General features: G+C 35.8%; 1 protein-coding gene across 1 annotated transcript in view; it reads right to left on the bottom strand.

Annotated features, from left to right (window-relative positions):
• Positions 1-24,819, bottom strand: part of LOC137643268 (B-cell lymphoma 6 protein homolog) — a 175,884-nt gene that overhangs the window by 89,236 nt on the left and 61,829 nt on the right. The window contains exons 4-7 of the mRNA XM_068376109.1: positions 21,486-23,084; positions 21,009-21,110; positions 15,931-16,496; positions 14,987-15,096 (exon numbers count right to left, since the gene is read on the bottom strand). Of these exons, the coding sequence (XP_068232210.1) occupies positions 14,987-15,096; positions 15,931-16,496; positions 21,009-21,110; positions 21,486-23,084 (2,377 nt within the window). The remainder of the gene's footprint in view (positions 1-14,986; positions 15,097-15,930; positions 16,497-21,008; positions 21,111-21,485; positions 23,085-24,819) is intronic.

The following is a 24,819-nucleotide window of genomic DNA, read 5'->3' as shown; positions in this document are numbered from 1 at the left end:
ACGTGTAATTTATCAAATGATGAATATCTATTACATAATCTACATACTTTAAGTCCTATTGGCTTTCACTATGTAGGGCATTTGAATACCGATGGTCAATGAAATTTTCAAATATCCAAATATTTCGTTCATAGGACTTGATCACCTGGAATAATGAGCATAATTATGTTGAAGTAACGATAAAAAGTGATTTCATTGCTTTACTGCCTGAATGGTGTAAGCAGGACAAGCCATCTTTTCGGTCGCAGGGAGATTTTGTAAATAAAAAAAATACAAGAAGGCCCTTTTTTCCGAAATAGAATAACCATCAGTGGTTTGCAACTTTGCACTGTACTAAAGGGTAGACGTATCAGGGTCTCTCTCTCTCTCTCTCTCTCTCTCTCTCTCTCTCTCTCTCTCTCTCTCTCTCTCTCTCTCTCTCTCTCTCTCTCTCTCTCTCTCTCTCTGAGTTATTTTGTTTAATTTCGTAGGTAAACTTTGAAATAGTATATAGGCCAGTTGTTCTTATAGAGGAACATAAGTGAAAATAAGATTACGACATAACCGAAAATTGCCCTTTGTGTGGATCTGCAAACTAAGGGCAGAGTTGATGCGAATTTCGTGAAAATTTCTACCGCAACAATTGTATCTACAGACACTAACACCAGCGATGTCAATTTAAAGGAAATGAAATGCCTTTGTCCTGAGAGTGTAGATGAAGCCAAAATAGCCATGATGAATATGTCGAAAACGGAGGAAGAACTAATGAAGAGACTTCACTAAGAAGGTTATGAATGGCAATGGCAAAGACAGTGACATTGCCCTATCAAGCAGGACAATGCCCTAGAGACAAACCATATTACATATGATCAGCGCCCAAGCTAGGACTAAGGAGGGTCAAGCTATGGCTACTGATGACTCAGCAGATAGACCTATAGGCTCCCCCAAACCCTCCATCCTTAGCTCACAAGGATGGTAAGGTTACAGTGACCAAAGAAACTAACGAGTTTTAGCGGGCCTCGAATCCCAGTCTGGCACTCACCAGGCAAGGACGCTACTGCAAGGCCACCACAACATATGCTGTAGATAATTATGAAAGGGAGAATCGCTGAATTGGAAAATCATCTCGTTGTGCATTGTCAAATTCCACCCATCTAGGTGTTTCCCATTATTCATGCAAAGTATGCCTTTTTCATATCATATATGGTACCTCCAACCATCTATTATTAATTGAATAACGGTTAGAAAAGACTGGCAACAATTTTATGGGCTTATCCACACACTGTAATTTAAAACTTGTTGTAGGCTAACATTAATTTATGTTTAAAGTAATAATAGAGAAAATTGTGGTAAAAGCAAATTATGATACTACAATGATAGGTAAATTAATGTTAATTAATTCTTACAGGAAATGTGTTTAGATATGTTTAAGAAATAATGATAAACAACATGAATAAACAATACTGGTATTTGGTAACGTCCCTGACTGGTGATCGCCAAACTGGGGTTCTAGACCATCTCAAACTCGTTAGTTTCTTCAGTGGCTGCAACCTCAACACCACTGTGAGCTAAGGATAGGGAGGGGGGGGGGTTTGAGGAGCCTATAAGTCTACCTCCTTAGTCATCAGCAGCCATTGCCTGGCCCTCCCTGGTCCTAGCTTGGGTGGAGAGGGAGCTTGGGCGCTGATCTTATGTATAATTGGTCAATCTCTATAGCATTGTCCTGCTTGCTAAGACAATGGCACTGTCCCTTGCCTGTGCCATTCATGAGCGGACTTTAGAAACATATGAATACAAAATTATAAAATTAAACAATCATAAGCATCTTATCAGTAAAACTATGAATTACATTAAATATTTGTATGACCAAATTCATGGTCAAAGTGTCTGAAAATCTAAAGTATCGACATAGCTAACCTACTCTACAAATATATTCAATTCATTCTGATACAGTACAATATACCAATACATAATGCTCTAACGGTCTAACCTAACTAAATGCCATATCTATTACTGTTCAAACGACAACTAAAATGCACATACAAAAATAGGATTCCCGACGTTACAATATTGACTAAATATGTACATTTAGCAACTAAGACAAAATATATGCAGTACTTGTCAATAGATTTAACAAAAGGTGTGATATCAAAATATTCGTAAAATCACTGGAAAAAGTCAGACATTGTTCCCAGATGATCTTTAACCTGAAATCAATACTAAGTTTCACGGGATCGTAAACTGTACTTACAGTTCTCGAACTGCCTTTTAAATAAGGTTTGGTCGGGGTTCGGCGTTGGGTAGGCTATTTCTACCTTGCTGCTCTTAATATAAACTACATAAGAACTACCCAAACACACATTTGCACTCGATCATTACAACACTTTTGAGTACGAATTAGAGTGCGACCTTGACTACAATGAGTGGTTAAAGTGCAATTAGTGGACACAATGAAGATCAACGATTAGACTCGAAGGGAGCAAAAATGCATCTGCTTAGCCAGGCTAAATGGTCAAAATCTGTGCATATGCTCTAACTGGCTCAATGAGAATATATTATTATTAACTAAGCTTAACCCTATAGTCCATTTCTTTTATCGAGGCAGATTTGCACCGACTCGCAGCGGTGCCCTTTTAGCTCGGAAAAATTTCCTGATCGCTGATTGGTTAGAATTATTTCGTCCAACCAATCAGCGATCAGGAAACTTTTCCGAGCTAAAAGGGCACCGCTGCGAGTCGGTGCAAATCTGCATCGCTAAAGGAAATTGACTATAGTTGGAAAAGCAGGATGTTAAAGCCCAAGGGCTCCAACAAAGAAAATAACCCAGTGAGGAAAGGAACCTGATAGAATAGTATGCCTGAATGCAGAATGTACCCTCAAGCAAGAGAACTCTAAACAAAGAGTTGAAGACCACAGTATAGAGGCTATGGCACTACCCAAGACTAGAGAACAATAGTATGAATTTGGATTGCTTTTCTCATACATTTACTTGCCATAGCCAGTCTCCCACACTTACCAAGTGGAAAGTAACCACTGAACAATTACAGTGCAGTAGTAGTTAAATCCTTGAGTAAAGAAGAATTTTCTGTTATCTTATTCGTGTTGGCAGGTTTATGAAGGAGGAGGAGACTAAAGAATAGGGCAGACTATTTGGTGTATAAGTAGGTAACGAAAACATTGTCTGTAACCAGAGAGGGATCCAATGTAGATAAAGTATGTTAATTTAGATTTAAAAATAGTTAAATTCGTATAAAATTTTTGATAATCTGATAACTCTCTTATATATCAATGAAAGAAATAAAAACATTAAAGTTATCAAAGCATGATAACATTAGCTATGTTATATTTCCTCAACATTTTCTTTATATTTGAGATGGAAATTGAACCAAATTTCTCCATGTTTTTTAAACCAAAATTTCCATTCTGGAGCTTGGCTATTGGTCAAAATTACAGACTAAAACCTGGATAAATTCTAAACCTACACAAGTAGAACTTGAGCTAGACATATTAATACATTGTCCCAAGATTGATTTGACTTTATTTAAAAAAAAAAAATGTGATTTTATCATTAAAAGCATGACATGGGAATTTTGCAAAGTATCTTTTTATCTGATCTTTTTTTTTTCCCACAAATTACGTACTCTTCAATAAGGAAGGTCTTCAAATATATCAGAAAAGGATAAAAGGAGGTACATTCAACTCTACTAAACATTTGACTTCTTTTGCTGAAGAAATGTAGTAGATAATTTTCTTCACCTTAACAGTACAACCAGAAGTCCCATGGTGGCAGAGATGACTTTATTTTGGCTCTGGCTCTGGGTTTATAGCTAGTAATCCCTGCCTCTGGAATTCAGATCTTTTTTAGGGCCACATATAAGTGAATTTCTGCACCATTTTCAAATTGGTAAATGGTTAACTAAGTATAAGTGAATCCTTAGTTGCCAAACCATGAGATAAGGAGGGTACAACATATAATCCCCAACTATGATTTATGGTCTTCAACTATGTTAAAAGGTTGTCACCAAGTCTGCATACATCTATATTTGCTCATCTCATTTGTGACTAAAGATATACAGTATACTTATGGATGCAATATATGTACAGTATTTATCTTATTTTTTTCACATAAACTCCCTTCTCTGTTCTTATAAAATAATGTGCACGCAGTGTATGTAGTTCCCTATTACCCCGCTTTCTATATCTCTAAACAATCATTTCCTAAGAAAGGATTGTCCTTTGATGTAGACGTTAAATATATTTGGTATCTGGCAAATGGAACAATTCTTTGGGAATAATTTAAAAGACCGACCGTGAAGCGATACTAAAATTAGCCCTTGTACCATCAAGACTTCACATAGTCAGTGAGTATATCACCAGTCACCTACTATAATTTTGGAAAGTCTATTTTCGCCATTTTTCAAAGTATAAAAGCACTAATGAATTACTGCCATTGGTATTTGTGGACGATCATAACATGGAAATGAAACCAAACGATAGTTACAAAGAGAACAAGCTTTTATTATCAATGACATACAGAAAGAAGCAAAAATTAGATAAATTCATTTCTTCCAATATAATGAAGACCAGTTATCATATCCTAATACTGGCTGGCTAGATTACTTGTATCAAGTACACATATATTGTTTTATAAATCTATATCATAATCTTGTGCTTTATTACAACTCATTCTAAAATACTGTATTAATCTATCCTATCAAAATAATATACAAGGTAGTGAACACAAAAAAGCCTTAATAAACTCAAAATAGATAAAAAAAGATGAATATATCTTTGATATAGTCTGCTCAAATCAGTCGCTTAACAGAACTTTTCTCAATTCATAACAATAGCATAACACTTACCATGCTCGTTATCCAATTCTCCACCGACAGTACAGCTCTTGACTGTAACCTAATATTCCACAAATCACCCATACCTTCCTTCACATGGTAAGTCTTTCCTTACACCAGTAAAACTATGAATGCTACTATCCACCTAAGTGTACGCATCTCTACCTCTGAACAGCTATCTGCATTCCAATCTGCCACAAACATACGTAAACAGCGATTGCAATTACTTCTTATTTACAAACTTTACAAAAGAGTTTAGTCAATCTAAATACAATCTTCCTCATTTCTTTTACAGTATTCTCGAGTCCTTATAATTTTAATATCATTTTGGGAAATTAATCATATATTAGCAACTGTGATAAATATTAGACAATGTTTTAACTTGACTAAAAAAAACAAATTACATTTTATGGCAAAATTTCAGTGTCCAAATTGGACTCTATGTAAATCAACAATGACCCTGAAAAGCCTTATTAGAAGAAATGCATTGTGTACTTATTCAGAACACCCCAATCAAGACAATTCCCATGAACAACATGTATTCAGAACCTTGCTCATCTCCTTTACCGATCACTTTCAAACAAGATATATTAAATGAAAATCAATTATAATCCAGAAAGATATTTGCTTCAATAAAAGTAAATGAATCAACAGGGAATCTTAGCCAATAACCTGGAACCAAGACCTTTATGGCCATTCTGTACCACTAGCAAAGATACCCTTTCTTTCTGAGATAATGTTTATCACAATATATTTTCCAACTGAACACATGACTTTCATTGCACGATATTTTACGATACAAAAAGCAAACAAATATTGGCTGCCATCTAACAAAAGAAACAATTTAGCAGCCATTATATCTAAAACAAAAGCTTTTCAATATTACAACTTATTTATTATAATACATTATTGTATAGGATTTAAACAATGTATAATTCCTAAGGTATTTAAATAAACTAATAATACTCAACACAAAAGCTTTGGCAACAAAGAGATTAAAAAATACTATAAAGTACACGGCTTTCTTCAACTAGATATAAGAAGATAAAATATGCCATTCTCCAATGAAGAAACAGAATGCCTAATATCATCTATTGCAACAAGCTAAACTGACATTTTTTTCTAGAGCCTTCAGGCTTCTGATCACAACTATAAGTACTCTATGCTACTATTTATGAAAATCAGTACTGTACTTGGAGCTTGAGAAGGAGCATCATAGTCCTTTACATATCTTGAACACTGTATGCACAGAAGCATGCACTTAATCTGAACATTTAGTCTTAAAAATCTACTTGGCAATATCAAATATTTTTCCGAGTACACATTATGCAAAAATAACTTTTCTTGCACAGTAAACTTTGATCATTATTTCCCTATACTGTACAGTAATTCAATATATCTTATGTACACTTATCAGAGAAGTATAAGTCTTTATTTTCCTATTGTACAGTTTACTTGGCAGTATTCGATACTCAAGAATTTCTTTCACAACTAACATCAGACATCACATGTTTAGAAAAATTTGACTACAGTTCCTACTGCTCATACCATAAGTTTCTGAAGGCATAGCAATTAAAACTTTTAATTCTTAAACGTCAAGTTTCTTGGGCATCGGCTACTGCATAAATTTCCTCAAATTCCATGTGAATGCCTTTTGTACTGCATTTGTGCTTAACTAGTCTATCCCTTTGGTCAAGTCTAAAACTTTACCTAATATGCACATGGTCTTACAATGAAATGACAAAAAAAAATGGTAGTTTGTCTAAAGTTAATACAGTACTTAGATGTACAATTTCATTAAAGAAACGCCCTACCAAAGAAGTGCTACGCTGTAAAATACTTGACTCTAACCGTTAAAGTTCTGCAACCCAGGAAGCCTTTTTGGGAAACCAGTTCAATTTTCAAATCCTTAATACCCACCAACTCACATCATAACTGATTATAAGATGAAGATTTGTACTTTAATTCTTTAAAGTTGAGGGGGTGTTACCTTAGTCTTTTTGTACCCACATCTCAACTTACTGATTGCTTAACACATTTTTGGTGATCCTTCAAGATACTAACGTATATGTTTTAACCACCTTATTTTGCCATCAAAGTGACCAATGCCAAGATACTTTAACATAATTTTTTCTGCTAAACATAAGTGAACAAATAATAACAACATTCAGTGTTAATGCAGAAACTGCTTGAATTTGATACAAATTACTTATAAAAGCAAAATACAAAGCGACAAATTATTTATATTTAATAATCTTACATTCCAACATGTAATGTGTTCTTTGGTTCCAGAAGTTAGTTGTTTGAAGGTCACCCAAAAAGCAATTGGCAAACTACAACGAAAGCAATTCAAAGTTAGCTCACTATATGAATAGGAGATCTTGTAAACGCATTTAAAATATGTATCCGTGATGATAATATAAACTGGCATGTGTTTTTCATTGAAACATGAGAGAATCATAATTGAATTACCAATTCATATTGGTACTCTTAAGATTATAACATACAGATTTCTAAAGTACTATTCCTGCATTAAGATTTATTTACATGAATGCACATCACCAAGTGATGTCAGTAATGCACATTAAGCCCCTTCAAGAACTTTTCCCTAATCTCAACATATTTTATAGTGACTAATCCATGCCATCCATATTACTTATTTGAGAGAGAGAGAGAGAGAGAGAGAGAGAGAGAGAGAGAGAGAGAGAGAGAGAGAGAGAGAGAGAGAGAGAGAGTTAATTCAGCCTACCAAGTGTATCATAAGATACTAAGGGCCTTGAATCAGTCTTCTGTGTAATATTGTACACAAATTTACACCTGCAAATGATGTACAGTATTATTTTAAATACAAATGACAAAATTATATCAGGGCAAGTAAACTAGATAATCATTAGTAACAAATTATTTTTCTTTGAGCATACCTATAGGTTTTATGTAAAAAATGGCTGGTTAATCTTCCAGTTCAGGCCTAACATCATACTGTACTATATATAAAAAAACTATAACTCCTAAAAGAATAATATACTGTACTGCCATTTTATAAAATATACCTTGTGTATATGTAGTTAAGGTATTATAATTTTAAAATTTAATAAAAATAGTATCATAAAAATGACAAGCAACAAAAATAGTAGGTAAAAACAGCATTAACCTTCAGAACAAAATACTGAACTGTAACCCAAACATGGTAAATTGTAGAGCAATTACACTGGGGGAAAAAATTGTTTATTTCTTTTCACGAGAACTACTGTATGGGGGAAAGCTACTTTATGGTTTCACTTTTTCTGTACAAATTTTAGAAACTTAAATAATTATGAACAGGCATTTCTGTAAATATGGACACACAAAACATGAATACAAAAACATACTGGAAAGCTATCAAATGGTGAAAAATATTTTTCTAATATTTCGATCCTATGAATAAACAATCAATAATGTACGCTTCTTTGTGCTGGAAAGAGGCAGTGGTGAAACAAATTAGCGAGTGAACTATGTCCTCTCCAAACAGTGGCAATTTTGAGTTCACATTCTCCTTAACAATAAGTGACTGTACGAAAAAATGATTGACATTGTGAGGGGGTGAACAGATGGGAACTTAAATGAATTCCAAGAAAATATTGAAGTCATTAATTTTAGTTTAGATAATTTCTTCTATTTTAATAATAATACAGTAACTGGAATTCATGTTTGACTTGCACATTGACGTAGCATGAGGGAAAGTAGTAAAGTAAAAATAACCTAGACTTAATGTCATTACCGCACCTGCTACTGTAACCAACATACATAATAAAACTTTAGATAAAAACACAGCATTTATGCTAGTTTAAAAATAATTCATTAAACTCTATTTAATCTTGATGTCAAGACAATCATATTCTCGGAAAAGAAGTTTTGAGCCTCTGGGACATGACATTAGGAGGTTTCTGTCTCCTTCAAATAGTTTAATTTTAAAGGTATCCATCACCTAAACAAGGGCATGATATTCCCCCTCTCAAAAAAAAAAAAAAAAAAAAAAAAACTGCATACATCAAATAAATAAGGTTCCAAGTAACTATAAGTACACACCTCAAATTATAGAAGTTTTTAAAATTGGTAAAATGGCATTTATTTTCTAAACTTAGCCCCAGAGATTGAGCAGTTTCATAAACACGTGTGAATCAGTGAAAACAGTTCATAGACATGTAAATACATTTGTGCTGTAAAGATGATACAGGAAAAAAAAAAGGGGGGGGGATTATTCGTCAGAAAGATATAGATTGATTTACAAATGCTCACTTATGTTATGGTGGATTATGCCAGTCCAATGTTCCATAATATCAAAAGATTTATGGTTTAGCAGCACCTAAGTAGCTTACTGACCTAAATTTTTCCACTTGCATACAGTTCTAAAAAGAACAGACACTGAGGAAAGGAATTTCATTTTTAAAAAATCTGAATAAAACATAAATTACTGTACTTAAATTTGTCTGCCATAGAAATATACACTTTAAAGCCTATCTCTACAAGTTTCTATTCTCTACTATAAACATGTGCACTAAGTGCCTTCTCTGAAAAAGTTCTCAACTACCTAGGACATGAAATTAAAGATATAGGAGAGCTGGGTACTGAAACAGGACATAGGTTTTCCAGTCCCAAGAAATACAGGTTCCTCTCAGTCATATTTCCAGATGCATTTAGAAAAGAAAGTTGCCAGGGTGAAATGAGAAAAAAGAAGAGCCATGGATTAAAAAAAATAGTCCCTTGACAGAGCCAATGAAGTAATGGTGGGTTTTTTAACTAAACAGGTATTTTTAATAGTTAACAAGGTCAGGTTGGAAGTCAGTGATTGGCAAGGGGACTGTGGCTAGTCAGGGGCTTGCAGCTCAGCTAATCATCCCAAATGCAGTTAAATCTGTGGATGTTAACAATTTGGTATGGGTTAACTTAGAATGAAAAAAAGGAGGCTGTATAGTGAATCAGGACAAGGAGTTCAATAAAACTATAGTAAAAAATTTTTAGCGAGGCAGATTTGCACCGACTCGCAGGGGTGCCCTTTTAGCTCGGAAAAGTTTCCTGATCGCTGATTGGTTGGACAAGATAATTCTAACCATCAGCAATAAGGAAACATTTCCAAGCTAAAAAGGCACCGCTACGAGTCGGTGCAAATCTGCCTCGCTAAAAGAAATGGACTGTAGTTAATAAAATTCATAACAAAGTTGAGAATCTGTAGGTTCGACAACTGCTTTCCAGCTATACAATACAAAGAAAATTAATAAAATATCAATTTAGCTATACCAATTCAGTACAGCCATCTCAAGATAAGTGACCAATGTGTATGATCATAGCAATAGTTATGGCATGTCACAGATAACTGTGCTTCAACCTGCATCAACCAAATGCTAGATTTCCTTTGTCAGTCTCTATATTATACTGTAAAGCACATCCATACACAGTACTTCAAAAATGCTAACTAAACTCCAATAAATGTTTAACAATTGCTTCATTTTCCACTGGAAGAATTCAGTAAAGGGCTTATAACATCCTGCTTTTCCAACTAGGGTTGTAACTTAGCAATTAATAATAATAATAATTTAAGTCATTACAGTATATCAAGTACAAACTCTTAGCACTTGTATTCATCTTCCAAACAATTTTCAGTTTCGAAAATTGTACCCATAAATGTTACATTTAAAAAGCACACTATTATTTGCAGACTTTTTGAACAGTTAAAAAGAGTGAGTGCACAATTTGTTCGGGTATGAATGACAAAGTCGACTTGAATTGCCGAATGTACATTAAGCAAATTAATGGCCATAACATTTACCAAAAACAAATCATTTGACCAAAGCTGTGAAATTTTGTATGCTTACCACAGAAATAGCATCTCATTACACACACAGTCCTCTTCGGTAAATAATATGATACATTAAAGGATATTTTTACACAAAATATTTTGAGTTGCTGCAATGTCTGACAATCAAGTGCTAAAAAACCGCAGTGGTATCGCATATCTGAAAGCTACTAAGGTGGAAGAAAAATGGTTTGGTAAGGCTGGCTGTTACAGTATCTAATATCTTTGTAAGGTTTTGTACTATACATGAAGCACAGATTTTCTCAATATTCAATGCTTGCTGATAAAGATGACAAATTATCTATAAATCCTGTTACAAGAAGCAGAACTGACTCTAAAACCACAGTATCTGCTTCCAGTTGTAAGAAAATTTACTCCTAAGATCCTTAAAGCCACAATGATCAGTATCTAATGTTAGGTAGCCTTAACAGAACAATTACAATTCTTAACTTGGGCTGGCATGAAAGATTATTTTGGAGTTAAAAGATTTTAATTCTATTTGATATATTGCAAATCTTCTAAAATTTCATTTGGATAAAAATTTTCTTGATTTGTTCTAAAAATGTTACATTTACTGCTGATTAGACTTTGGATTGTCTAATGAAACATATTTTGCAAACATGTGATTTATCAATAATATTCACGAATCAAACAAGATTGAACAATTCAAGATAATATAATTACAGTAAAATCCCTATGTAGATTCAAAATACGTCGGTTTAAATTTCATATCGCTCTCCTCAACTATTAAATACAAAATTAAATCCAAGTTACATGGTTCATCCCACCCAACATTGGTCTCCAAGTCATAAAATAACAGTTAAGTACTATACTGTACAGCATTGGACTTCACATGGAAGCTTATTACTGTAAATATCTGGTTTTTAAGAAATGGTAGCCAGTTATAAGTACTTTTGTGTTAAGTAAGTGAATAGGGAATGCATTTGTCAATCTATAGGGTGAAAATCCAACCTGCGACAAAAATTGACTTGCGAAAAGTCGCTTGCAACCAATTAACAATTTGGGGCATGGTTACACCTTTTCATTGGGATTTTTTTTTTTTCGTATGAAAGATGCCACAAACCAGTGATGCGTTTGACTTGTTAAAATTTTCTATCATTAGATTTACCATTACCTACAGCTTTATATTTATTTAATATGATGGGCTTAGATAAGTTAAAACAATTATCATGTTTCTGCTAATGTTATAGTTAAATCAGGCCTTGGAAAAATTTAACTATGGATTTCTGTTGTTTAATTGACAACACTGAAATGGCTTGCAACCCATGAATACAAACATTTCATAACTGTATGGTTTTGTAACATTGTAATAGCACTATAAATTCGGGCATAATTTGATGGTTATATTGTTTCCAGCCAATTTGAGGACATCACCATAATCATTCGGAATTTTCAAATACTCAATAAATAAGCTAAGAGATACAAAATTTACAAATAACTAAGCATAAAACAATAAACATATAACCATTACCATCTACAAACAACAATAAAACAAAAAAATCAAACTGAGGCAACAGTACAGTAAAATGGTAATGAAATTAATAAATATTGCTATCAGCAGCATTGCCATTAAGACCTTTTCAAAGTTTAAAGGAAAGTGAATGGAAAACTTCATGTGCATGGCAGTGTGATATTGGGGCTCCTTAACTCAATGTGGAAAGTAGCCTGCAATAGCTTTATACTATCATCATTATACAAAAAATTGTTAAGCCAGACCAACTACTGTAGTTAACATTCTTAAATCTCATAGGGGTTTGTTTTCTAATCAATGCATGCAATGTATTTTACCTCTATTTCAACATATTACCAATGGTCGAAAATTTAATAATTGGATAAAAAAAAAATATTTCAGGCTCTGACAAATTCTTTTTAGGGATTTGTTTCCAATACTTGATATGTATTTGAGTTGAAAACTGGGCAACCATAAGATATATGATTATTAGGTATAGCACCATTACAAGAATAGTAACAATCATTGGTACAGTCAGAAGCACACACACCTTTGCAGCTTGTCATGAACTGAAAATTGACTGTCTATGGAAGAGGTATAAGTCTTGAACATGCTGCTTTCAAAACAGAACTCCTGAATGAAGGTCTTTGGCAATCAAGTATGTTTCCTACGGCATAGAAAGCCTACTCCATTTTTATGGAATTAAAAATTAAAATGAAACAAACCATATAAAATATGACTGGCTTTGACAAGAAAATTCTTACAATCACTTAAAATTCCACATTCTCTTATCAAAATCCATCATTGTTGGATGTTCCACGCTCACCAAAGGCAGATTAATGTTCTGACATAGCGTAGAAAATCATAGTCTATTATGTTGCAGTACAATACCTCCTTCAATCACTTAATCTCATTATAACTTTGCCCTCTTAGCAAATTATAGTTCAACATGTTACAGTACAATACCTCCTTCATTCACTTAATCTCATTACGTAGGCATTATAACTTTGCCCTCTTAGCAAATTATAGTTCAACATGTTACAGTACAATACCTCCTTCATTCACTTAATCTCATTACGTAGGCATTATAACTTTGCCCTCTTAAATGTTATTAATCTTTATCACACAAATGAAACACACCAATAAATGGTAATTGGAGAGAGAGAGAGAGAGAGAGAGAGAGAGAGAGAGAGAGAGAGAGAGAGAGAGAGAGAGAGAGAGAGAGAGAGATATAATCACTTATTTTCTTAGTTATACAGAAAAATTAACAGTAAAGTACTGTATACTTTGCTAATATCTTTTATTGATGGCTTAATATTTATAATTACCTTTGCGTGTCATAACTCAACTCGTCAGACTTTGTTCTTAACTCTTAAACTATAATGATTGAATTTTACCGAGGCAACTTTTTAATGATACATTTTGAAAATACAGACAAACCTGGAATGATCCACCTCTACTAGCAATCCACCTGCCATGGTGATCCACTTTTTTCTAAGTCCTGATCACTTCATAATACAAACTGCCCTGAGTAAGCGGCCCCCCTGCCCAACGCAGCCAATTGCCAACAATTTCCAGTTCAAATTTTATGGAGGTACTGTCTTTGAGCACCAGTTGAAGCCAATATCACTGAATTTTTTAGAGATAAATAAATGTTTGTTCCCCAAAACCGTGATACATTCTGTGATATATATACTGTATATATATATATATATATATATATATTTAAAATTACTGTTGGCTCTATATCTTAAATACTCAAGAGTGGGCTTTGCTTTAGGGTTTTTGTTAAAAATCAGATTTTGCCATTTAGTAGAAGGCCAGGCCATACAGGCTAGCATCTCGTATAACTTGGGGGGTTACTGTATGTATGCAAGAAAATTATTTCAAAACATAAGAAAACTTGATAGATATATAGTAAGTGTAAAAATTAATAATCTTTATACATTATCTACAAATCATGATAACATTGCTTACCTTAGCATAAAAAAGATTGTCAAGAAATGGCAGAGTATGTGTATGTTGAAAAGAAAAAATACAGGCTCTACAATAAACTGGCATAGGAGATAGGAATTGGTAATCCTGATTTACTAAACCATTTACAAAAAACATGGTATTGAGCTGTATGTTCAGCAAAGTTACGTTGAACATCATCAAATGTAATTTGTCATTTTCCAGATTATTATGTAAATTGTATATTCTGTACTGTAATAGCAAAATCTGAAATGACTGCTATTTTTAACCACAATGAACAGATTGGCCACTGTCAATTCACAAATATAATCACTGGTACTGGACTCACATTTATATGCTCTAATGTACTTTCAGTGAAGTGAATGGATGCCACAAAAGGTCTCTACCCTACACTCATTATCCTCTTAGTAATAACATTATAGCAATTATAAAAATGAGTCACCAATAACCCCTTGAACTAATTTTATTTGGTGGTAAAAATTCACTGTTTTCAAAGTAAATTTATCAGCAATGTGTCAACCTTTACACACTTCTTTTCTTTCATTTTTATTTTCCATATACTGTATGTATATACATTATTCACTAGGACCATAAGTCTCATTGCAAAAAAAAAAAAAAAAAAAAAAAAAAAGGTAAATTCATCCATAAGTCTAAGGTTGAATGTAAAAGAAAAACCACTTCACATGAAATAAATAGGCAATATTTACCAACTTATTTAACATAAAAAAACATGATTCTGTGTCATCAATCATCTGAAGTGTTCTTAAATGTAGATAAAAAATAAGTTCCATGCTAGCATTTACAAGTTGGGTTCAATGAGATCAATCTGTTGCCAATAAGAGCTTTCGGAAGGTCTTAAAAATCAAATACATGTATACTTACACTCAATTTGAATTACAACCCATCCAAATAACTGTGCTTCTAGATATTGGGAATATATCAAACTGTACCTGGCACATTCAAGTGAGAGTGTAAAATTTGTGAATACAGTACTTAAATTGAATAAAAAATAAGAATATTCTATTCCAAGAACTTCCTTATCATAAGTGTAATAAAATCTAATGTAAAGTTAACCTCATCCAAATATGCACTTATTTCAATAGGCAATGTACTGAAGGTGCGAAGGTAAGCTAAATAGGATAATTCCATTTATGCTAAATTTATAAAGTGGAAGGGCACACAGAATATAACTCAATTTTTAAGGAATTATCTGTATTTTTCTTATTTCATCCCTATCGTGATTTCTAAAAGGGTGTGTACTATTCTCTGTATGGTTGTCAGGAAATAAAAACAAAATAGTATGAAGGGTAAAACAGGATTTTAAAGTATAAAATTATCCAAGAGATTAATTTCTTGACAGCTTTTCATGTGGGCATGTACATGACCTTGGGACTCTGCTTAACATCATTATGTATCTTTTAAAAAATATTTGTTTAATTGTTAAGATAATTGAATACCTTATGAAATCTACATAATTTGAATTGAAATACAAGTGTAAATCATATCTGTTATTCTAAATAAATTTCAGTGGGCTCTGGCTGAGAAATCTGAGAATGGTCATAACATTACCCAAAGGTTATGTTTAACAAATACTACAAATTCTTACAAAACAAACCACTTCTCAAGTTAAGCAGTAGTTTACTGTATAAATGTGGTAAAAAATAGACACCCTTAATTATATAAAATCATTTAAATGCACAGCAGGTTTCTATACTCTTTCTTTGTGGATGGCAATTTTTTTTAAAAATTAGAATATTACCATTTTTGAGACCTAAATAAGAATTCAAATTCATCTGAAATGCATTGACAGGTCCCTCTCAACCTACCCATCTTTCAATAAGGACTTACCATGAGCTGATTTAACATGCTTACCTAGTAGAACTCTGCTTGAAAAGCTAAAGGTACAATGTGGGCAACTATGTTGATCTTCTTCTTTGTGTCTCTGTATATGTTTCTTAATTAAATCTAATCTTGCTGTCTTGTAATCACAGCAGGGGCAATGATGTGGTTCTGGATGTGTTTTCTTGTGCTGGACCCAGTCTTTCATATTTTTGGATGAAAAATCGCATAGTGGACAAGACATTGGTTCAACATGAATTCTCTTATGCACAGTAAATTCCTTCATACTTTTGGTTGTATAATCACAATGTTGGCATGATTTAGTTTCAGCGTGTGTTTCTTTGTGTTGTGTGTAATCCCTGAAGACCATTGTAGTGTAGCTACACTTTGGACAAGAAAATGGGTTCTTCTGATGAGTTTTGGAGTGACGTCTAAGACCTTCCCTTGACTTGAAAATCTTTTCACATAAAGTACAACCAAAGTCAGTTTTCTCTTTTTTGGTACTGGCACTGCTGGTACTGGTGCTGCTTTGTGAGTATGATGGGGACTGCTCCTGGGAGATAAAAACAAACAAACACAATATTCACATTCTAAAATGGCTGCAGAACTTTGTTAACAATCATGTTTTAATGTGTATAATATGAAGAGACCCATATAGATTCAGTATATGATTTTATCTGAATTACCTTTTGTAGCATGACCAACAATCTGCAATTTCAAGCAGTAAATAACAACTGCAATCCATATGAATATCAATAAATGATAAAATACAGATAATACAAAAATGACAAAAATACGAAAAAAATCTAATAATTGTACAGTTTTTAGAATTTATCATTTGGAAAAAATATAATAAAAACAATAATTAACAAGTACAATCTCATTCAAACACCACTATCTTTCAAAACGTAAATTCTTTAATTAATAAGAGAGCTATCATGAAAAATTACCAGTTAACTACCCTTTATGTAGATTTATTCTTTATTATCTAAGAAACTGTTTAATGCATGTTCAACTAGTGTAACTACTTAAGATACTCATCTTTCACATATCCTTTGAAATCCTATTGCTTATATAATTCTACCATTGCCTTACATCTTATTTCATCAGCCAGGAAAGATAGAGTGTCCTCTTAAATAAGCTTTTAGATCTATCAGAATCAAGCTTAAGAACCATAAGGAAAACTAGTTTCATAATACACACATTAGGATAAAAATTAAAGTTGCATAGGCTTGGAAATTTGTAAATGAGTTTACTTTTTGAAGCCACTACCTTCACATCACCCTTGGATATGGATTCCAAATCTGTCTAAATTCCTGGATACCTAATGGCACTAAAGTACTGTACTTGTCTCCAGAGATCTAATTTAGGCGAGTGAAGGTTGAGGCAATCTTCTTCCCACACCCGAAGGTTTGTCTGCAGACGCCCTTGAAGAGCCGTGGCCCTTGAAGGAGACTGTGCAGTGGATTTGGGAATCCTGCAAAGTAGAATGCCAATTTCCACTGCAATCTGCACATGTCTCTTCAGCAAGAGTGATGTGGACACCAGCAACAAACCGCCATTGCTACCTATGGACCAACTAGTCCTGAGAAATGAGACACCAGAGCATCCCTCTCCTTCAAAACCCAGTTGGTCCACTGTATACCAAAAATTACAAGTCTCCTGTACTTCTCACTAGAGTTAGGAGTTGATAACCCCATCGTCTTCGGGAAATACTTTATGGCACCTGACCGCTTGTCATGCAAAGAGACTGCTTTGAGTGTGGCCGTGGCAAGAACCACTGACTTTGAAGCCAAGAAGGGTGTGCCTTCTGATCTCAGTCTCTCAAAGGAAAGTTCCCATCAATGTGCACACACGAGAGATCTACCAGAAGAGGAGCTGATGCAGAAAATTCTGGTCAGTAGAATCTTACTCCCTTGAAGTGCTAGGGGGGGGGGGGGGGTAACGATCTTGTTTGACTGGCTGAGGTGACAGTTCTCAAATCCAGATACCTGATCATCCACTTGATCCATGGCCAACTAGCAAGCTCCAGCTTAGCAGCTCTAGAGAAGATCTTAACCCTTGAAGGACACCCAAGCACTGATCTATCTATGAGAACCTAACTGTAACCAGTGCCATGATCACCACACCTGGTACATTGCACTAACCAATGGGTGCAAGAGCTTCCAAAGAGGAACGTTCTGGGTTATCTGCTTATGGTTGGTACTGTACTGGGAAAATTTCTGATACCTATGGGGCACAAAAATCCTGAGCATCCTCATCTCTCACAAGGGATAATGCTTGACAGTTTGCTTAGAACTCTACCCCTCACACACACCCCTGGATATGAGTGTTCTGTCCCCATACAGATCTAGAAAGGTAATCAGAAGCTGAAGGACCAAGCTGGTGTCATCGGTCTGAGAAAAACCTCAGACAACAATCAAACTCGAGACAGAAAAGCTATCAAGTACCCTTCCCTCTGTTGATCATGGTGGAGAGTAAGCTGTGCCACCTCAGCCAACAACCCTTGTCCAAGGGCTGTATGCAACTATGTCCTGAAGAGGTGATATTTCTCAATTCATGTTGCCAAAGTATTCAAAACAGAGAAAAGAGTAACACTACCTCATCCAGGAGAAAAGATGAAGGAAGGTGTCCAAGCTCCTTCAATATCTGGCTAATGTCAAGCATGCACATCCCCACATCGGGCCATGCATCCCCCGCTTGCCTGCCTATCGGGAGAGTCAACTGAGCATCCAGGCCACTGAGACAGGAGCATGGGGCCTTGGACCTAGTTCCAGCCTCCAATGAGCCATGACCCCAGTTCCAACTTCCAATGAGACATGGCCTGGACTCATCACAGGGGCTGTGATTCCCAAGTCCCACAGGGCCATGATCAAGAAAAGTGCATTGAAAATCATGGGGCCATACATCTAAGATAGGATGGCCACAGGTACCTGGGTGTGGTACAGAGCCAGGTACCACCTGAAGACGTCCCTCTATACTAAAAGGGTGGTGGTGTCGTCAAGAGCCACGGGCTGTAGGCAACAATGTCCTGGAGAGGTGCTATTTCTCAATTCATGGTACCAAAGTATCCAAAACAAAGGAGTAAAACTACTCCATCCAGAAAAGATATAGGAAAGTACCCAAGCTCCTCCAATATCTGGCCAATGTCAAGCGTGCATGTCCCTACATGGGGTCTTGCATCTCTAGCTTGCCTGGCTACCAGGAAAGTCAACCGGGCAAATCCATCTGATAATAAAAATGAGATAAAGAAATATCACAAATTTTAAGTAATTTGTATTTTTCCTAACAGTACTTACCTCAAACAACTTTCTTAGGAGTATCTGGGATCTCCTCCCAACCGACCAGTTTTGTGTAGTTTACCATATACCCATTTTCTATGAGGGGTTACCTCAGGCGGTGTGATACACACCCTGAGGCTAACCCTGGGTCAGAGAGCATGCTTGCTCAGGTCTCAACCTCCAGTAAGTTCTTGGTAGTTTTAGATCTCTAAGAATTCCATAAGTCACTCAGGGAAGGAAGGGCGGGCCATTACCCGAAAGTAGTTCGAGGTAAGTACTGTTAGGAAAAATACAAATTACTTAAAATTTGTGATTTGTTCAAACACGGAGTACTTACCTCGAACTACTTTCTTAGGAGACTTACAGTATATGTTAGGAGGTGGGAGTGGCCTTAAACCTTCTGAGACCGTACTGAGATATATCCAAAGACCTAGATAGGAGGCTAGGTCTTGATGACCCCAAGGAAAAACTAGAATAGAGGAAACTACACAAAAAGCTCATCTTAGTGTCTAATTAACTCACCTCTGCAAGAAATCCTAGGAGCCATGTCCTTCCAAAGTAGGGGTCCTTGTATCCCGGCTCAGAGTCCTATCTGAGACCATTTTAAGCAGAATAGGGGGAGGAAGAACAAGGGGCTTAAGGAACGAACCTGTGTCTTTTGTACTTTCTACCCATGGTTATCACTGGGGCTAGACCTTTAAACCGTTTGGTGCGCAGAACAGCGTGAACGTCTCAGGTACCTAGCTCGCAAACATTGGCATTGTTCTCATGATCGTGAACGTCGCCCTCGTGAACGGGAGCTTTGCCCTTGCGTGCGTGAGCGGTGTCCTCGTGATCTAGATCGACGCGATCTAGAACGCAAGCGTCCAGATCTGAATCTAGACCGAGTTGATTTTCTTTTCGTGAAGAAGAACGCCTCCTAGGAGAACGTTGAGACCGTTACTCTCGTGAGCATGAAGCTCTAGAGCAAGAACGCCTTCTATAAGAAGAGCGTTGAGATCACGATGACCTACGATCTCTATGATGATCTTCAGATCGTCGCGAACGACGATCCGAAGACGAGAGTCCCGAAGGACGAGACGGCGAGTCTAGCCCTCATGCGGCGCTGGTAGAAGGAGCGCCGGTCTCGTGAAGATCATCTCCGACAGCCAAAGTATTCCTGTGGGGAGAAACATAAGGCTAAGGGTTAAGAGACGTCGATGTCCCAGGATGGAGATCAGGACCGTCGTCACCAGGAGGCCGTTGGAGGGGCAAACGTGAGTGATCGCCTCGTCCACATGTGAAAAGTTCAGGAGAGAGAGACAGGTAGTCTTCGCAGACCTCCAAAGTTGGGGGCTCTGGAGTTGGATCCTTCCTGGCATCTTGCTGAAGGAGTTGAAGTAGCGCCTACTTCATATGGGGTGAAGAAATTACTTAAAGAGCTCTCTAACCAGGAATATCAAAATGAAGCTAAAAGCATAAGAAAAATACACTGCATGGCACGTCTGCTGACTCCCAAGCTCTGTGTCCTAGTGAATGCTCCAGCTAAAGTAGCAGCTGGTTTCCAGTGTTGACTAACACTATTTTCATAATAGCTATTTCTCTATGCCTTTATACTATATTAGTATATGGGGGTACTTTATATAAATAAAAGGGGGTTTTTACTTATAAAGTACTGTCTCGCTTTAATGAATAAGAGAAAGTTTGTACTTCTATAGTACTGTAATTCATTTTGTATTTCACTCACCATTATTAAAATTGAAAGAGAACAAATAACCCATGTAAATCCTCAGGTATGAACTTACCATTCTATGACTAGCTAAATTAGTCTTAGATGCACTAGGCAAAGTAGATGTGGATGTTTGTGGGTAAACTTCAGTAAACTCATAGAGATTTTCATTTGGTTCCTGTAGAAAAAACAAGACAATGCAATTACTAAACATAAGAGTACCATCTTTTTTTTATCTTTATCAATAAAGAATGAAAATGTATAAAAGTTACACCAAAATACAAAATGCAAATCTAAAAAATTAATCTTTTATAAGACTTTTTTTTTTTTAAATACAAAACCATAATTTGCATTAGCTCACATTTATGGTAATCACAAACTCTAGAAACACAACAATATACAAAAAAAGAGATTTTGTGGGTCTAAAGAATATTTTAATTGAATATAGTTCATATAATAAATTTCTGATGAAATGCATACATTAAAGATTTAGAAACCTATTAACTTTGATAGAAAAGAATCTTTAAAACAATAAAATCTATATTGCACTTACAGAATTTTGTGAAGTTTCTGCTGTAATCTCAAGACTATCAAGAAATTCAGGAATGCCAACAGTGCCTTTGTCAGTTCTTATAACAATGTCTTGCTCCTCCATTTTCACAGCTTCAATAAGAGTATCAATGGGATTCATCTGAGGAATACTTATTTCTGGTGGGCTAGTGTGCACAGGAATTGATACATTTACTACAACTGGAGTCTCTGAAGGCTCATCAAACTCCATTTTAACGCTTTCATCTTTTACAGGCTCGTAGGATTCTACTGCTTGAGGGCTTGGCAGTGAGGGCTCAGATTTTGATTCTTGAGGCTGGATTGAAATAAGAACTTCTTTATCTTGGTGATGACGTTCAACTTGAATATTGTTTGTTCCAGCAGGATGGAGGTCATACTGTGTGCAATTGACAGGGGTTGATACTTGTGAATGAGATGTGTGTACTGGAAGAGACTGTGTTGAAGTGGGTTGTGGTGAATGCTGGTCAATTATTACATTTTGTCCATCTCCACATGTCTGAGACTGAACAATATGGGCATGGCCTTGGGTAGGTACAATATATGAATTCATTGGCTGCGAAACAAATCCTTGTTGTTGAATTACTTGACTTTGAGGTTGACTTACAATAATTTGGGGGTATGCAATCTGATTCTGCAACCCAATGGATACAGTATGAAGCTGCGCTGAATGAAGTTGAGATTCAGGTAAAGGTTGAACCGGATGGCAAATTGTAGTAGGTAGACTTGAATTTAAAACTGGAGTAAGAATCTGTCCACCAGTATATATGGGTGTTGATGTTGTAGCAACTATAGTTGCAGTTGTATGGCTTGGAATTCTTGATATAAGAGGAGGTGGAGGAGTTGTAACTGAAGGTGGGGAGGAAACTGTTGATGATAAGGTAGGAACTGGGGTAATATTTGAAACTAAAGCACCAGGTGTAAGGCGTCCAGGTGTAGAAGGAAGAGCCGCAGTAGAAGGAAGAGCCGGAGTACAAGGGCGAGCTGGAGTTGAGGGACGAGCTGGAGTCGAGGGACGAGCTGGAGTCGAGGGACGAGCTGGTGTTGGAGGACGAGATGGTGTATGAATTCGAGCAGCAGAACGTGGAGGTGGAGGGGGTCGGAAGGTAGGAGTTGATGATCGTGAAGTTGATGATGACGATTTCCTTTTGACATCACAACGAGATCTTTTCCTTGGAGGTCCATTCAAAGTGGACGATGAAGAGGTTTTTGATGCAACCAAAGTAGAAGTACCAGTGGGTGACAGACCAGTGGGTGACAGAGTCGTCGTTGTTTCAGGTTTTGCACTTATATGACCTTTTTGCCCATCTTCATCCACTACAGCCAGTCCACGAACTTTGAGGCAGTTGGCAGCATGTATTATGTTTGTTAAGACATTTTCTTTGATATTTACTTCACCATTGTACATAAAATCCAAAAGCACTTCCAGTTCAGCACTAATAATATTGTTTATGACTATCACTGGGTTAACGCAAGGTGTCCAATCAAATATGTCACTGAAATATTCACTGCATGTTGACAGGACAAACTTGTGGACAGGATAAAAATGTCCATCACATGCTAATGTTGCATCTGTAAACGCATCCTGTAAGAAAGGTTAAAATGGTCAACATTAATGAATTACTTCCTGTAAGAAAGAAAAAAATGGCCAACATTAAGAAATTACTTCCTGTAAGATAGAAAAAATGGTCAACATTAAGATATTACTTCAACATTATGAAGGTGAAACAAAATTTAATGTAATTAATAAAATATGCATCATCATCATCATCATCATCATTATTATTATTATCATTATTATTATTATTATTAATTGAGCTACATCCCTAATTGGAATATCAGAAAACTACAACCCCTAGGGCTATAACAGAAAAGCAGCCCAGTGCAGAAAGTGAAAAGAGAACTAACAAATGAACTACTGTATAAATGAGAAGAAGAAAGGAAATAGAGAAGTAACACATGAACTATAAATAAGAAATATTTAATGCTCACTGGTATGAGACTGATGTCTCACCAGGTAAATCCTAAAATGCAGATTGCACTTAGGTTCCAACTTTTTTTAGAGCCTCTGGTGACATAGTTGGTAGCGACCTGGCCTTTCATTTGAAGGGGCTAGGGTTCGATTCCAGTATGATTGAAATTTATATCTATTTGAGCTTTATTATTGCTCTTTGATAAATTATTCTTAAACTTTCCATTTGAGCTGCTTTCTGTATTGGTGTCCTTGGACTTTTTTAACATTCTACTTTTTCAACTAGGGTTCAAGATGACAAAATGTTATTTTTATTAGTAAAATAAATTTTTGAATATACTTACCCGATAATCATGTAGCTGTCAACTCCGTTGCCCGACAGAATTCTATGGAGGGATACGCCAGCTATCACAATACTAGAAGGGGGTGTACTTACCAGCGCCACCTGTGGCCAGGTACTATAGTACTTCTTGTTGACACCTCCTCAATTTTTCCTCGGTCCACTGGTTCTCTATGGGGAGGAAGGGAGGGTCAATTAAATCATGATTATCGGGTAAGTATATTCAAAAATTTATTTTACTAATAAAAATAACATTTTTCAATATTAAACTTACCCGATAATCATGTAGCTGATTCACACCCAGGGGGGTGGGTGAAAACCAGTGTACAAGATTAAAGGATAGCTAAGTATCCCATATTTCATATAACAGTTATCTCAAATAACAATGAAATAATAAGTACCTGGTAAGGAAGTCGAATTGAACCGTTACTCTGCCTCTTTTTTAAGTTCGTCTTCCTTACTGAGAGCAGCGTTCCTCTTGGAGGCTGAATCAACTCAAAGGTGCTAAAGTATATAGGGCTGCAACCCCTACTAAAGGACCTCTACACAACCTCTAACCCAGGCGCTTCTCAAGAATGAATTGACCACCCGCAAAATCAAAAGGATGCGGAAGGCTTCTTAGCCTACCGTAACAACCATAAAAACAACAATAAAAGCATTCAAGAGAAAGGTTAAAAAAGGTTATGGGATTAAGGGAATGTAGTGGCTGAGCCCTCACCTACTACTGCACTCGCTGCTACGAATGGTCCCAGGGTGTAGCAGTTCTCGTAAAGAGACTGGACATCTTTAAGATAAAATGATGCAAACACTGACTTGCTCCTCCAATAGGTTGCATCCATTATGCTCTGCAGAGAACGGTTTTTATTAAAGGCCATCGAAGTAGCTACGGCTCTTACTTCGTGGGTCCTTACCTTCAGCAACGCAAGGTCTTCCTCCTTTAAGTGAGAATGGGCTTCTCTAATCAGAAGCCTTATATAATACGAAACCCCGTTCTTGGACATGGGCCTC

Source organism: Palaemon carinicauda, chromosome 6 (assembly GCF_036898095.1).
Source record: "Palaemon carinicauda isolate YSFRI2023 chromosome 6, ASM3689809v2, whole genome shotgun sequence".
NCBI lineage: Eukaryota > Metazoa > Arthropoda > Malacostraca > Decapoda > Palaemonidae > Palaemon > Palaemon carinicauda.
The sequence above is the reverse complement of the archived record's forward strand: the minus strand, read 5'-3'. Positions and strand labels throughout refer to the sequence as shown.